General features: G+C 40.8%; 1 protein-coding gene across 2 annotated transcripts; it reads left to right on the top strand.

The window, feature by feature from the left end:
* Positions 1 to 5,174: 5,174 nt before the first annotated feature.
* Positions 5,175 to 14,040, top strand: LOC136449770 (splicing factor U2af large subunit A-like). Of its 2 annotated transcripts, none has more exons than XM_066449962.1 (10): positions 5,175 to 5,585; positions 6,804 to 8,453; positions 8,545 to 8,679; positions 11,298 to 11,369; positions 11,835 to 11,876; positions 11,994 to 12,083; positions 12,156 to 12,263; positions 12,371 to 12,463; positions 12,722 to 12,801; positions 12,880 to 14,040. In XM_066449962.1, the coding sequence occupies exons 2-10, from the start codon at positions 6,909 to 6,911 to the stop codon at positions 13,637 to 13,639; spliced, it is 2,925 nt and encodes a 974-aa protein (XP_066306059.1). In that variant the 5' UTR covers positions 5,175 to 5,585; positions 6,804 to 6,908; the 3' UTR covers positions 13,640 to 14,040. The 2 variants fall into 2 exon arrangements, with proteins under 2 accessions (XP_066306059.1, XP_066306051.1); XM_066449954.1 differs by having other exon boundaries at positions 8,545 to 8,682.
* The last annotated feature ends 2,156 nt before the right edge of the window (positions 14,041 to 16,196 follow it).

Below are 16,196 nucleotides of genomic sequence, written 5' to 3'. Positions count from 1 at the left end.
CTTCTATACCCTGGATTTGGCACAGCATTGATAGCACTGTAATCAGTAAATTCTTGATATCCATCTCCATACATATTCTTCTGCAATCTGTTTGATGCTGGAGAAACTCTATAAGCTGAAGGTGGCACTTCTCCTATGGTACCAAATGTCACCTGACCATAGGTGGGATGTGATTGCTTTTCAGTGTGAGTCAATCCACCTATATTTGAAGGCGACGCTACTTCTTTTTCAACAGGCTTCTCTTGATGCTTTGGAACATTGAAAAGCGTCGACCCACTGAGTGGTCCAACATTTTCTTCGAAATATTTATCAACCATTGGACCAAAAGTACTGATCATGATTGCTCGAAAGGTATTCAGGAAAGCTGTGTGATGGTTTGTCATGGTTTCTCCCATAGCTTTATAAACTAGGGCTGCCATCTTCTGAGCATCCTCCTCTTTAGTGTAATCAGTTTGATGCGGAAGAAGAACCCTTGGCATTGACTGCTTTTGAAACACTTTATTGCTCTTGTTTTTGGAAAAAGACATCAAGCATTTCCGTTGGTATTGCTCACATGCTTGTAGCACTAAATCCTTGTAATTATCTGGCAATTCTGCCATGCTTACATCCAGAACATGATCATTGTTGATCTCAGACGCCATCTTGAACTAACAGGTTGTCCCACCGAGCGTGCCAAAAAGTGTGTTGACACAAAATGTGACGCACTGTGCCTCACACACAGCAAGCCGAAAAGCGTAGCTTCAATCGGGTTCTCGGGTGTTTCGTGATCCGGAAGCGTGCCAGCCAGTTTGACCTGAAAACTAACAAGGGATAAAACAATTAAATGTCAAACCGGAACATGTCGGGTAATACCGGACAGTTCCACATATACGGCCCTGAAGCCACTTACAACGACATACGGCTATAGAGAGCTGTCTGCCAACAAGTTCATAAACCATTCGGCTAACCGTAAGGTGAATGCACGTAAAGACCTAATTGCCGAATGCATGTGCATGGGAAGACATGTTTGAACAAGTGAAATTAATTATGAGTTAATGCATAACCAAGCTCGGCAATCCAGCCGAATTGGGGTCCACGAAGAAGGAACGTACAAATAAAAACGATTAAACTAAACCAAAACCTACATCTGCCGCACGACACCTAGTTTCGTTAGAGCTTAAACGTGATTAACATGCATGAACCCGCAACATGTAACAATCTAGATTAAAGCAATTCAGCCATTATGAGCATGTTATCTATTTAGCAATGATCGTTGAAGCACGAATAAAACCACGAAAGAGATAAGGCCGAACAATATCAATCTAGATTGGACAGAAGTGTGTTATAAATATATGAAAGGTTTAAAACATGCAACACTGGATAACTTAATGAATCTATTTAGATTTGCCATATCTAATATAGAGCCGATAACTATCTCGCTTTCACTAAGCATATTGAGCAAACGCCTGCCGCACGGTATTTACTCATAAACAAAGCATAAGCGAAGACTTCTTGATTGTCAAGCAAAGATCCGCCGCACGACCATTGAAAACAAACAAGACTACTTGCATCACGTCTAAATCCACCGCATGATACTAAACATGATAACAAGGTTGTCGGAACTTACGGAGGTCGACGGATCGATGATTCCTCTCGAAGAACTCGACGATACGACAAAAGGACTCGAAAGTTGGCACGGGGCCGGTTGTATTGATTTGGTTGTGTACCCTTATTACAATGGTCGAGGGTCAATATTTATACCCTAGACAAAATGTGAGTCCTTAAGGACTACGATTTACAAAGGAACTTCTAAACAAACTTGGAAACTTACGATTCCTTACCCTAAACTTATAGATTCCTTTATTAATACAACTCTCATCTTTCCGATCGGTCTTGCCTGCCATCTTCTGTTTTCCCGAATGGAGTTACCGCCTTTCAGAGTAACCGACCGCACAAGCATTTAGCCGACCGCTTGTGTTGTTTGCCGAACACCCTTCTTCCCGCATGTGGGTCTACCTGTCATCTTCCAGAATCGACCAAAATCCAGTGTTAATAAAGCCAAAGCTGGTGAAGCCATGGAACAATATTTTTCTCTCATAAAATTTCAGCATAAGCCAAATTTCAGCATAAGCGAACAGGGTAAGTGGATTCACGTACTCTTAGTTCATTTTGAAAAGAGAGAGAAAAACTATTCCTCTTTATGCACAGGGGAGCCATAACCTGAAGCCGCCCGAGGCTCTACCTAACGAGGCCTAATTATACTCTTTTTTTAGCGATGTTTATTTGCACTCTTGTCTCTTGCGCATTGAAGCAGTGATTAAACATTACAGTGAGGCAATATTATATTAGTTATTAAATGGAAATATTTGGAATACCACTAGTGTTCAAGTAGTCCATGGTATAGGTAGTCCACTACATTATGATATACCAACTCAATGTCTTCCTAAAATATCTTTGTCTTTTATAATAATACAAAGAAAAGTGGACCCATATGAGTTCAAATCCTTGACATATATGATCTCGTATTTTTCTATCTATTTATAGATCTAATGGCATTTTCAATAATAGATGACATGCCAATCTACGTACCGTTATTTGCCCAAAAAATAGAAAAGAAAAAATCCATTTAAATAGAAAAGGAAAAAAGAAAACTCCCATTTAAATTACTCGTGCAGTGTCCTTGCTCAATTTGTCAACTAGGAACTCTATAGAATGGCCAACTACTCATTTTTTTAAAAAAATTATACATTACAACGCAGACGTTCACACCCAAAAAAAACTACTCATATTAATGTACCATCTTTTATTTTGGCAACTTATAATTGCACAGATACGTATTGGACCAAAGTGACTAGTATTTTTTAACATAATATTTTTGAAATATACGGCTTGTTCGCTTGTTGGTTTCAGCCAGGGCTTATCATCCAGCCAACAGTGTTTTCCTCTCACAACAAACCAGCATCGGCCGGGCTTATCAGCGAACAGGCCGATAACAAGTGTATGCTTTTTACGAGTCTGCATTTCGAAACAGACCTATCCATATCGTTTTCAAAATTCCATATTCAACACATAAAATGTAATGTGTAACAGAATTTGAAATATTAGACTTTGGAAAACCGTTATGATGTCACCTATATTTTGTGACCGCACATCATGCCCGACTATTTTTTTTAAAAAACTTTTAATAAAAAAAAATAAATAAAAGACCGCATCAATAGTGTAGCTTACTCGCTCCATTTCTCAAATAGAACCGTCCTAGCTAAGCAATCCTATTAATTGTACTCGGTATCTCTTTTTTTAGCAGGATTTAATTCACTCACTTTTGAGTCGAAGGAAGGCTAAAGATTGCAATGGGTAGTAGCAATTGAAATAGTTGGCAGTACATCAAACACTACCATAGTAACTCTAGTAAATTAGAGGAAGCAAATTTAGTTCTCTATCTAAAAAAAAATGGCCCGTGGTTTGGATGGAAACCAATGAGTAAACCACTTGCACTCAAAACAACATGGTTCTGTAGGCAAAGCTGCGAAAAAGCAGGGGAACGGTTCAGTTGATAGAGAATGAGGGTAACCGACTCAAATCTAGCCGACTAACCGTGTGCATCAGGTGTTGGCTGGTTTGCATGTCTCGATATGATGTCTCAAATCTAGCCGGCTAACCGCATGCACCGCGTGCATTGACTAACTATGTAGTCCACTAGAGGCATGCTAAAATGTTGACACCCACCACAATCGCTGTGGACTAAATTGTAACGCCACATGTTATAGTAAATTTCTTTACTTATAATTTTTTTTGTCAATGTAGCTTCATCACCCAATTCTTAGGGTTATCACGTGGAGGTTTATGTGATATATCTCCCTTTAAAAATCGACATGGCCCACTTCATCCCTGGGTTTTTTGTGGCTCATTTTCAGGACGTCATCCTCTAATTAGCAATGGTTCAATCACTCCAAGGAAGAAAACTCTAGTCCAATATCCACGTGGTACCGATGCCGAGAAACTACCCATGTTTCACTAGGAAGTTATATGCACTCTACAATATTAGTTATAGGGCATTCAACATTACTACGTTGTATCCATTACTTGGGGTATGCTGATAGTTCCAATTCCAACACAAGAATTTTTATGTGTTTTATGTTCCTTTAACAGTGTGAATTGTGAAGGGAGATATAGGTCACAAGAGATAACAACAATGCCATACATACGTTAGTCCCCATGATGTTGTCTATCTAGACGGCCTAGCTTCACCCCTCCATAGAATTTAGTCATCCTTCTCTTATCTTTGTTCTTTCTGCAGTACCATATGAGCATTCACGATTCACCTCTCTCCTCCCTACTAATGAGCGGGTGAGCACTGCCGCTCGTCATTAGGTCTTCTACACCAGCACGACGAGCACCCATCAATCATGACTAGCCTTTCTCTTCCCTTTTTGTTGTGTGAAACCACGAGCACCCACCATCTTTATTTTTTTTTTCTTGTCCAGAGACATGCAAGATAAGTTATATTTGATGGGATTTGAATTAGCATAAAATTGACACAATCGCATGGTGAATGATGTGAAGTCGGTTGAACTTATACGTGTTCCGTGTTGTCAACGTAGGCCGACTATAATATATAATAAGAGCATCTACTGATAAATAAACACCAAAAGGAGACCATATAAGATTCAAATAGTTTGACATCATAATATTAAGCATGTTTCTAGAATATATATATATATATACATATATATATATATATAAATAATTGGTTTCATATTTTCAGATATATAAAACAAAATTTTAAGATTAAAACGTAATTTCGGTCTTTTGATGGCATATCTTAAGAAACATTTGTACATTTTAAAAAATATTTCTATATTTTTTTAATTGAAGTCAAATTGACCATCCTGGTAGTCTGATTTACCTTACTTGTAGTTGATGTGGCACCATGTCAGTTAAAACATCTTTAAAATTGCTTGGGGAGGAAATTTGCACGGTTTCAAAAGTGCGAGAAGATTTTTAAAATTTGTTTTTTTTTTGGGTTTAAGAGAGTTTTTTTTTTTGAGAAATTTTAAGAGAGGTAAATCGGACTTCGTTAAAGTCGGAGCAAATGGACTTCATCCAAAACGTGAGTACCACTCTGTTTTCCGGCCCAACCCAAAATGGCCCAGTCGCCGGCCTGGGAAAAAGGAAAACTTCACACTGGCTGCCTCTCTCGCATCTCCTCGTCGCGTGACGTCCTCCCCTTGCGAGCGGCGTGCATCTCATCGCTTGCGGCACCGCGGCGTGCGAAGCTAACCCTAGTCGCGGGGGGCCAGTGGTGCGACCAGGTGCAGCCAAATCGAGGAAGGAGTTGGGCGGCGGCGCGGCCAGCATCTTCACTGCGCACGGGTGCTACCAAATTCAGGAGGCAGGCGAGAGGAGGGCGGTGCTGCGAGCCTGCGACGGTGTGGCTAACTGGCAGCCGCTCCTGCACAGTGCGACGCAGGCACGCGGCGGTAGGGTCGCGGCCTGCGGCCTGGGCGCGGTGCGCACGAACGCTCGGCCGCTCGGTGCCTCCTGCTTGCTGCGCAGTTCTGTATAAGTGCAGAGGAGCAGAGGCAGACAACACTCAGCTACAGCAGGTTGTTCCAAATTTTCGAATCCTCCATTGTTCATTCATCAATTGTTTGTAAGCAAGGTGCAAACTGCAGCAGGCGAACAGAGTTTCTTAAGAAGCTCAAGTTCTCATTTGTGCACAATATGTGCATGAGTGGTCCTTTTGATCAGTTGTTATGTAGCTGCAAAAGTTTTCAGTTCCCCTGAGCTGGTGTCCTTACCTACTTTCCTATTTTCTGTAAACTTCAGATGACATATGTGATAATTTCTGCTTACACTTAGAAATCCGTAGCAATCTATGATAATCTATATTCTGTTATCCAATTTACTCAGCGTTCCAGCTACTGCATAGATACTGTATCTGGTTATGTCTTAGTTCCAACCTAGATGACATGAATGCTACTTCTTATCCTGGTCCTGCTAGCCTTATTTTTATCAAATTTCTTGTATAATAAAGCATGTAATTGGGATATCTTCTAAATTATGCATTTTATCCTTGCGTCTATGAACTATGGGTATGTTGGCATAATACGGGTTGTTAGGCGCTTATGTGAGATTTTCACCAGCTCCGCCACTGCGATACATATTAACTTCATGATTTTACAAAAAATATCAGGTGTACATGTGTACACCCATGTCCTGTACTCGGTCCACCCCTGGATTGGATGGGGTTCTTTAGTGCTGTGCTATTATACTCAATTTCTGGACTATCTACTAAAATGAAACTGTCTTACCATCCGCATTTCCCAGTCCAGTGCAGCAAGGATTAGGTAAGTAATACTGAGATGTCCCATTCTCCATGACTTCCAGTTTCTGGAGGCATGTGATTAGCCAGGTTCCTCATGCTTGATCAAAACCAAATATATGGCACATTCTTTGGAATTAAAAAAACTCAACCAACCTATGAGGAACTAGGTGGCTTTTTAATTAAGAAGAGTTAGGCACCCAAATTCGCCTCGATGAGGACTTGAATTTGGGTGGTCTGGGCATACTTCCACACCCACAACCAACTGAGCTAGGATCAGTTACAACAACAACAACAAAGCCTTTAAGTCCCAAACAAGTTGGGGTAGGCTAGAGTTGAAACCCAGCAGAAGCTGAGCTAGGATCAGTTCCTTCACATTATTTGGAACTAGCTGCTTCTATTAGGGTTTTGTGATTCTGATGAAATTACATCGCATCAGCTTGCCTATGGTGAAAAGTATGTTGCAATGTTTTCATGCCTCTGTTTTTATTCTTTGCAGGAAGCCACATGGTGTCTAGTGCTGTTATCTGTTAGACTCTTTGAGTAGGCTAGGTTAGATAAGATATCATTGTTTTTGACAACAAATTCTGGGTCAAGGATCAAGATGAGTAGAAAAATACATGGTGAAAATGACTCTGAGAGAATCACTAGTGAAGGGACAGCTGCCCGCACAAGACCTCTAAGCATTAAGGACATTATGCTGCGGCGTGAAAAGAAGGCTGCATCAGAATCTAAGAAAGCCAAGGAGGGGCTAGAAAATGGTAAGGGCAAATCTACTCACTTGGAACAAGGAAGAGAACACAAAAGCAGAAAGGATCCCAGAGATATGCCTGTGCCTGTGGAGGGTTCAAGAAAGGAGAAGAGTAGAGATGCAACAAGGGAGGGCTCCAAGAAAGAAAATCCAAGACATATACCAAGGGAAAATCCAAAAAAGGAGGACATGAGATATGCACCAAAGGAGGTATCCAAGAAGGACAACTCTAGAGATAGGCCAAACACTAGTGCGAAGATGGATGACCTGAAAGATGCACCAAAGGTCCCGGAGAAGGAAGGCCTGGGAGATTCACCAAAGAAGGTTTCCAAGAAACAGAGGCCCTCAGGAGACGATAATCATTCAGTTAGGAAAGACAAAGGCATTCATCATTCTCAGAAACTTGTCACAAACATGAGTGGTCGGGCTGATGAAAGCAAAGATAGAAATCTTAGTGAGATCAGAGAAAGAAAGGGTGATGTAATGAGATCTGAGTATCAAAAGGAACCTGGAAAAAGATGGAATGACGAAGCTGTTGGTGATGATAAAATAAAGTTTAAGAGCGAGAAGCTTCGAAATGAGACAAAGAGAAAAGACCGTAGCTTTGATAATGAGAGGAGTTCAGAGGTAGATCGACCAATGTTGAAGAAACAGGATTCTGCACGGTTCCAAGATTCCAAGCATTCTGATAGAACTGCTAGAAGGAATGAGTATGCAAAACCATACCATGGAGAACCAGGGTTTAAAAGGAGAAGGTCCAGAAGCAGGGATCATGATCGAGAAAGATACGGCAGGTCTATCTCACCACCACTAAGGGAAGAAAGGTATAACTACCGTGGACGTGATTTTGGCAATTATCCTCCATACTACTCTATGGAGAAATCAAGGAGGAAGTATGCTGAAGTTGATAAACAAAGATCTTCTGGGAGTGGAGGATACATTGGTGGGTCGCACCAGAAATATGAAAGCTGTCTTGGTGGATACTCACCAAGGAAAAAGAAAACATCACTGCAAGCTGAGCAGGCAACTACCAAGACTCCTTCTAAGGTCATTCAGTCCCCAGAAAAGAAATCAGCCACATGGGATCAGCCTCCTGTTAAAGCAAACCAATCTAACTTCCCTACCACTTTCCTGCCAACGGTTGGCCAGATGGCTCCTACTCCATTCAGTTTCAGCGCGATAAAGGACCCTTCAACTACAGTTGAGACAATGTTGGCGGGTAATAGTTTGACTGCAGATTCTGTCCAGCTTACACAAGCAACACGCCCACTCAGGAGGTTGCACATTGAAAATTTGCCTGATTCAGCTACGGAGGATAAGTTGATTGACTGCTTGAATGACTTCTTATTGCCTACTGGCATTAAACCCCAGCGGTCTAAACCATGCCTCAGTTGTACGGTGAGCAAACTTGAATTCCACCTTTTGTTCGCACCATATAACATTTTTTTATTAATATATATATATTGATATCCTTTTTGGTTCGATGCAGATAAACAGAGAAAAACGTCAGGCATTCGTGGAATTTCTTACACCAGAGGATGCTACAGCAGCTCTTTCTTTTGATGGAAGATCTCTAAACGGATCTGCTTTGATAATTCGACGCCCCAAAGAATATGTTGAAACGGTGGTAAGATTTCCATCCTTCCACATCAATGTTGTTGCAATTATATACATTTTAGTTTTTCTTCATTGATGTATGTTAATGACCTTCGAATTTTGCGCTTTGGTTCTTGGCTTATTGCCGAAACGGCCTCATTATTTTCCCATTCTATTTTGAGAATGTAACAATTACTAAAAGAACTATTGTTAATAAATAAATTAGGTGGCAATGTTGTTTTACAAAAGAACTATTTCTGTTCGTCTCTGTAAAAGCTTTTATTTAAATAATATTTTGGTACAGAATTGCCACCTAATTTGGATCATGTAGTTCTTTTCTGTGTATTGGATGACCTAGTCATTTTGAAATCGATGTTTTGATTTAGGTTTGAATTAAGATATCCTGTAGCTGATCTGGCATGGCCTTGTTGGTCTATCATTTTTCTTAAAAAAAAACACTCGACCAGCCATGGAAAGCTTTCCCGGGGTATTGCATGTAGGTACGACCTCAACCATGCTGGTCAAGAAAATGCCCTGAACTCTAGCTTTACCCGTACAATGCGTCGTGGCTTGGGCTGGCACCATAGTCAGTCAGGCACTGGGCTGGCGCAAGGGGCAGCTAGGCAACACCAGGCTGAAGCCCACCCGTACTTTTGGGTTGCCCTTGTGGAGCCTTAATTTAGGTGCGAACTGGGAGTCTAACTCCCGACCAGCAGCCCGCAAACTTGCGTGGCTACAGCAGTGCTACGAGTTGGTCCCGGTGTATCAATTTTCTGACAAGTGTCTTTCTTTGCTGTGGACATGTCATTGACTTGTACATGTAGTTCTTCTAAATATTTGAATTTTTTATTTGTCATTTGTGAAGCTGAATGTTTCGTTATTTTAGTATACTAATAATAATAGTTATGCGCCTTTGGTTTATATTTGGTTAAGTGAGAACGAGATCATCAAACCTTTCTGTTTCCTGCATATATGCAAACCTGTTTTGCTGCAAAAGATATCTTCCTCTTTTGAAAGAAATGTCTGTTTAGCAATAATGATTGTCATAATATTAGTTGTAAGACTGGCATAATATTACTTGGTTGATTATCTTTAACTGCTGTTTGTGCTCATAAGAAATGGAAAGATTTCTCCATCGGTTCCTTTTATCACCTGACCTGTTTTGCATCCTAATGGCTCAGTAATGATAATCATAGTGAAAATAACATTATCTATTTATTTCCACAAGTTTTAGTTCATTTAATGATTATGGGTGCAGTTTGAAGTTTGCATATTTGCATAAAATATGCCATGTTTAACTCTTGGCCTGATGCAGTGAGAATCCTGGAATTGATTGGTTAGCAATTGGTACCTTCATTTTTTTTACATGGTGAACCTTGAAATATGTACACTCCATTGTATCTTCTATGAGTTAAAATTAGCTATATTTAGATTTATTCATGGTGCAAAATGTAATAGAGTTGCTGTTTTGGATTTGTTAATGGCATATATTTCTATCATTCGACAAGTTCCTGTCTGACGGTCATATTGAAATCTCTCAAATAGGGTATTTTAATTGGGTGTGTCATAATTCACGTTCAGCAGCTTCGTGAAGCAAAGGAATTGTAAAAGCAGACTTCCTGGTGTAGTGCATATGTGACTGCTGCTACTTCAGAATTAATTGGCTGATTACAATACTGCAGACAGGCAGAGGGTCCTTGTGGTGCCCAGTTCATGGAAACATTAGGAAGACAGCTTGTACAGCATGGTTCAAGTAAATAAATGTAATACTAGCAAAGAATTGAGTATGATGGTTGCTAAGTGCTAACCTTAATTCTGCAAATATCTACAGCCGAGTGCAATTTGGCATCAAGGGCTGTCATTTAGACATTGACAACTTCAAAGTTATTCTGCATTTAGTTTAACAAACTTTGAATTTACTTTTTCTCTTGTTTGTGTTCAATTTCTAACATTTTCCTGTTCAGCTTATTTCATGGATATTGCCTTACATCTTAGTTCCTCTATTTTTATCTCTGGCCTCAATTTGGTCTATTTACTTCTAAAAGACAAGATTAGTTCCTTTACATTTATAGGCAGATATGGTTAGTCGTTACACCCATAGCCAATAACGGAATATATATCACAGACAAATACCACTTAGATAGAAGTAGATAGGTTATTAGTCTGGTTCAGCTTGGTGTGCTTGGCTAGATTGCCTTGTTTTTGTGCTGTATCACTACACCAACATGAATAGCTGAACAATAGGATCATGCAAATATGTGATATGGCACCTCAAGGACCAGGCTTTCCTCTGCACATAACAATAATCCACAATGATTATTTTCCATCACTATTAGCTGTCCATAATATCTGGGATAGTCCACAGCAGAAGGAACCACGTTGATTTTTCTGTATTATATTTAGAGTGTTACAGCGCTGTTTTTTTTGGAGATCTCCATGGTGACATTCAAATTTTTAGATATTTTATTTTAAATGTTAGTTCATAATTTTTTCCTTGCAGAATGTAAACCCCTTTGATTTTTCTGTATTGTATTTACAGTGTTACGACATTGTTTTTTTTTTGAGATCTACATTTTAAATGCAAGGACATTCAGATTTTTAGATATTTTATTTTAAATGTTAGTTCATATTTTTTTTTCCTTGCAGAATGTAACCCCTAAGAAGCCTGCTGAAGAGACTGCTTTAATATCTGACGTTGTTGCAGATTCACCACACAAGGTAACATATATAATTGGTTTCAGCTTGTTAGATTTTTTCAAAGAGAAAGCTGTCTCAAATTTCCAGACATTCTTGGTTTCCTGCCTGTTGTAGTTTCTTGGTTGTTCTGTGAGAACTCAGTTGAAGTAGAATTGGCTGTTGACAGCTATGAAGTTACTCTGATGTCGTGTCAGAATTTCTTCAATCGCTATTTTCAGTTGAAGGCTTTGTTGTTGTTGTTGTTGTTGCTATTTTCAGTTGAAGTAGGATTGGTTGTTCACAGCTATGAAGTTACTCTGATGTCGTGTCAGAATTCCTTCAACCGATATTTTCACTTAGGGACAATGTTGTATATTCAGTGAAAGCCATCTCGCATCTTTTTGTGGAAAAAAGAGTTAACTGATTCAGAATAGTTAAGCATAAGAATATTTGACTGCTTATTTTTAAAAATAATGTATATGTTTCTGATTCCTTTGAATTTTACAGATTTTCATAGCGGGGATTGCTGGAGTGATCTCATCTGAGATGGTAATATGATAGGCCATCAGTATCTGTGCTTTATATATTAAGTATTTTTTTTGGGTTCTTTGTGAGGATATTATAGCTTATGTTCCTGACAAGTTACTGCATTCCCCTCTCTTTTAGCTAATGGAGATTGTTGGTGCATTTGGCCCATTGGCTGCGTACTGCTTTCTTTTCAACAGTGAGCTTGGTGGACCCTGTGCATTTCTTGAGGTATGAGTGCTGTGTGCATTTGCTAGAGTATATGATCATCATAGTCACTTCTGATCAATTTGATATGGACAGTATGCCGATCGCTCCATTACTTCTAAGGCATGTGCTGGCCTCAATGGGATGAGGCTTGGTGGATGTGTACTGACTGCTGTGCATGTGTTTCCTAATCCTCCTGTGGAGGTATAACCATTTTGACCTATTCATTTACTGGCCTGTATATATTCCATCATTTGAAATAGCATGGTGTTCTAGTTGAATTTTTATCCAAGTTCTAGTCGAATTTTCAGGCTGCTAATGAGGCTTCCCCATTTTATGGTATTCCTGACAATGCCAAATCGCTTCTGAAAAAACCAACAAAGGTCCTGCAGCTAAAAAATGTGGTATGTTGTAGTTTTATCTCTTCTCACTTCAAGTTTGTAGTTAAATCAACAATGCTCTCCAAATCGAAACAATTTATGGCTTCATATGTTTCCTAAGTATTGTTGGTTGTTTTTTTGATCTCATGAGTTCAAATTAATAGATAAATGTTGCAGCAATCTTGAACTCTGACACTAATGCATACCATTGAACAAAAAATTCAACCTATCACTTGTTTTCACATATTCGAGGTTTGTAAAATAACTGTGCAACATATGTAGTTTGAACGAGAAGAGTATATGCTACTTTCAAAATCTGAGCTGGAAGAAACTTTGGAAGATGTACGTGTTGAATGCATGAGGTGTGTACAATTCTTTTACATTTTTTTGTGTTATTGATTTTGGTGGATTTCAACTTACACTGTGGACAAGATTCACAGGTTTGGAGCAGTCAAATCTGTAAATGTAGTTGAGTATCCTGCTGGTGGTGGTAGTGCTGCAGAGGATAACACAGTTGAGCTTAAGATTGAATGCACTGAATTTGCTGATACTGAAAACATTGCAAAGGCTGTATCAGAATATTCTGTACCGATCAATCAGAGCATAGATGTTCTAAATCATTCTGAAGCTTCGGAAACTAAAGATGTAGATCTTATTCCAGAGAGCCAAGATCATAAGGGCAAACACGTCCCATTAAATGCAGCACTTTGTGAGAGTAAAGCGCCTGTAGCAGATGAGGACGCAGAGCTTGATGAAACTCAGTCTAGAGCTGCTCTCCCCACATCACAACATGCTGAAGCTGGTCATACTGAAGCAGCTGTGGATGAGAATAAACATACAGGAGTAGTGGAGGTTACTGCTACTGTAATGGACGATGATGCAGTAGAAAAGAGTCATGAAGGCCCAAGAACCTCAGAGACCTGTAATCCTGCTGAACCTACAGACAAAGTGGAGAAACCTGGAGGGTGCTTTGAACAAGGTGCTGATGATGTGACTGAAGATCGTCCAGAAAAAGTCCCAGCTGTTGAGACCAGTGACACTGGTTTCGTGTTTGAACCTGGTTCTGTGCTTGTGGAGTTCATGCGGAAGGAAGCTGCATGCATCGCATCACATTCCTTGCATGGACGGCGCTTCGGGAACAGAACTGTGCATGCTGGATATGCTCCATACGATCTCTACTTGCAGAAATACCCAAGGTGATTCTGCGTTTGAGACTGCTTTTGCTGCTCGGATGAGCTATGATACAAGCTTTGCCTATGTGCCAGTAGTTTATCGAGACTTTAGACTGGTAGTTTTGAGCCTTTGGATGATTTCCAGTCCAGATAGTGGTACCGTTAGTTGAACGAAATATTAGGAATTGTTGTTCCACAGTAGATATTGGATGAACAATAGGATACTGGATAGAGATACAAGTGGTCGTTAACCATCCTTCTTAACTTCGGTATTAATATTTTTGATATCAGTACACGCTCCGCTCGTAAACCTTGTTCACTTGGATGCTTGAGCTGTACTTTCTCTTTCTGCTTGACCGTGTGGATGGATGGATGGAAGGAGTGGACTTCTAGCAAGATTTTGGCTGCCATAATCTCATTTGTTTTTTTTACTCTCTGTTCTCTTGCATCATGATGCTCTGTTGTATCTGAATTACATCTTTTTTTCCTCGGAACATAATTATGTACCCTTATACCGTTTGGATGTACAACTCAGATCATTTGGCACCCAACAGTTTTGCATGGGTTGTTGACTACGACAAAGATGACTCGCATTGCACCAGCGCTCTCTCCCCTCCAATGTTAGGTCCGTACAAACCTAGACCGAATTTGAAGGTTAGTGAGAGGATTATTTGAAGGACACGGAGCATTCGGTATCAACATGATAGGGGACTACATGCCTCGAGACAAGATGAAAGGGAAAGCTGGTGCAATGAGCAATGGGGAATTCGTTCTCTATTCGCGCATAGGAGACCGAGGCTAAAAATAGAGCAACAGGAAACATGAGTGTGCTCCCTTTTTCTTTCCTACCGCCACTATGCGCCATGAATTCACGCCTTTTCCCCTCCATGCTAACTAGGCTTGGGCATTTGGTTATTTTGGTGAAATCAATCTGTTAAATCGATTGTCAAGAATTTTGATTTTAACAAAATGCTAACCATTTTTTTTTTGTGTGTGAAAGAAATCAATAAATGACCTAAATCGGTTAACCACAGTACATATTATACTTCTGTAGGAGATAATTCAACAACATAATTGTATTGGAAACCAACTAAGAAGAAACAAGGAAAAGAAACAAAGAATGCTTGTAACAAATAAAGCGCATAGAAATATGATTAAATATGCAAATGGACATAGTTTTAATGTTTAATATAATAGTCTGAAAGAGTTTTGGTTAAATCCATTAATGCTAGCTCAAAACCGAATAAATTTTGGTTAAATGAATCGCGCCAAGGTCTTCACCGAATAAATCATGAATTTTCGGCTAACCGGTTTCGGTGAAAATTTGTCCATCCCTAATGCTAACTAACATTGACAGCAAAGACAACAAAAACGGCATAACTCAACGTGTTATACACTAACGTAGGATAAATTCATATGAAACTACCGGCCATGGTACTACAGAGGATGGAACACACAACCTACCGTCTATCACTCTATCTGAGAGTCTGAGACTAAACAAGATAACTTAGCGGTCAAGTAATATTTCTTCGCTTTAGGTTTTTTTTTCATTTAGATTTTTTTTCCGTTGGAGTACATTTACTGGCCACGACAAAGTTGACGAGTGAAACGACCGAATCATAAGGATTCCTATGTTTTTGCGAAACCGCAGCCTGTTCGCTTGCTCGTAAACGATCGTAAATTTTCAGCCGGGAACAGTGTTTTTCTCTCACACCAAACCAGCCAGTAGTAAATAATCCACGATACGATACGGCCTCCCGAATAGGCTGCCGATTCTTTTGGAATGTTTTTGTTGTCTTAAAATAAACAACACGTTCATTGATTGCTCTACTTCAATTCGGCAGTGCATGGCTCATCATTCCTTTTACAGTTACAGCCCAGAAGCCCAATGTTGAGCTTGTGATGGATGTATATATGTACTGTATCATCATCTTTCTTTGCAAGCCAAGTCGGCAAGTCCCAAAACCCGTTGCTATAAAAGTATCATCCTCTCCTTCATTTCCCCCAAATCGTCGAGGCCACCACCAAAACCACACCACCGCCAGTTCTCTCTCTCTGCTAGAACGAAGCCCCGAACCGAAGCAACCCATGGCGCGGACATGGGTGATCCTGGGCCGTGTGCTCCGTGTCCCCGTCCCCGTCCTCGCCCCCGGCGACGCCCCGGCGGGTGGACAGGGTGAGGCGGAGGCGGAGGCGGAGCGCGACGCGGAAGCGCACGGGGTAGCGGAGGTCGACGCCGCCGACGCGCAGGTGGGAGGTGGTCTTGACGAGGCGGCCGCGCAGCGCGGGGCTGCTGACTTCTCCATCCCGCTCGCGGAGCCGCCGCGGATCACCGTCATGACCGCGGCCCCAACCGCCCACCCCTCCCCCGAGTATCCCGACACGCACCCCTACATCCTCTGCGTCGACTCCGATTGCATCCTCCTCGACTTCGGCGTCGAACCCTTCAAGGGCGCATGCTTCGACGACCGCCCCTACCAGAGCAACCTCATCATGGTGCGCGACTACAACTGGGCTGGCGTCGAGCAGGTTCACCCGATCACGGCCACCGCCGAGCACATCCCCCTCGCGACGGCGGACAAGCT

The sequence above is a fragment of the Miscanthus floridulus genome, chromosome 1 (assembly GCF_019320115.1).
Source record: "Miscanthus floridulus cultivar M001 chromosome 1, ASM1932011v1, whole genome shotgun sequence".
NCBI lineage: Eukaryota > Viridiplantae > Streptophyta > Magnoliopsida > Poales > Poaceae > Miscanthus > Miscanthus floridulus.
The sequence above is the reverse complement of the archived record's forward strand: the minus strand, read 5'-3'. Positions and strand labels throughout refer to the sequence as shown.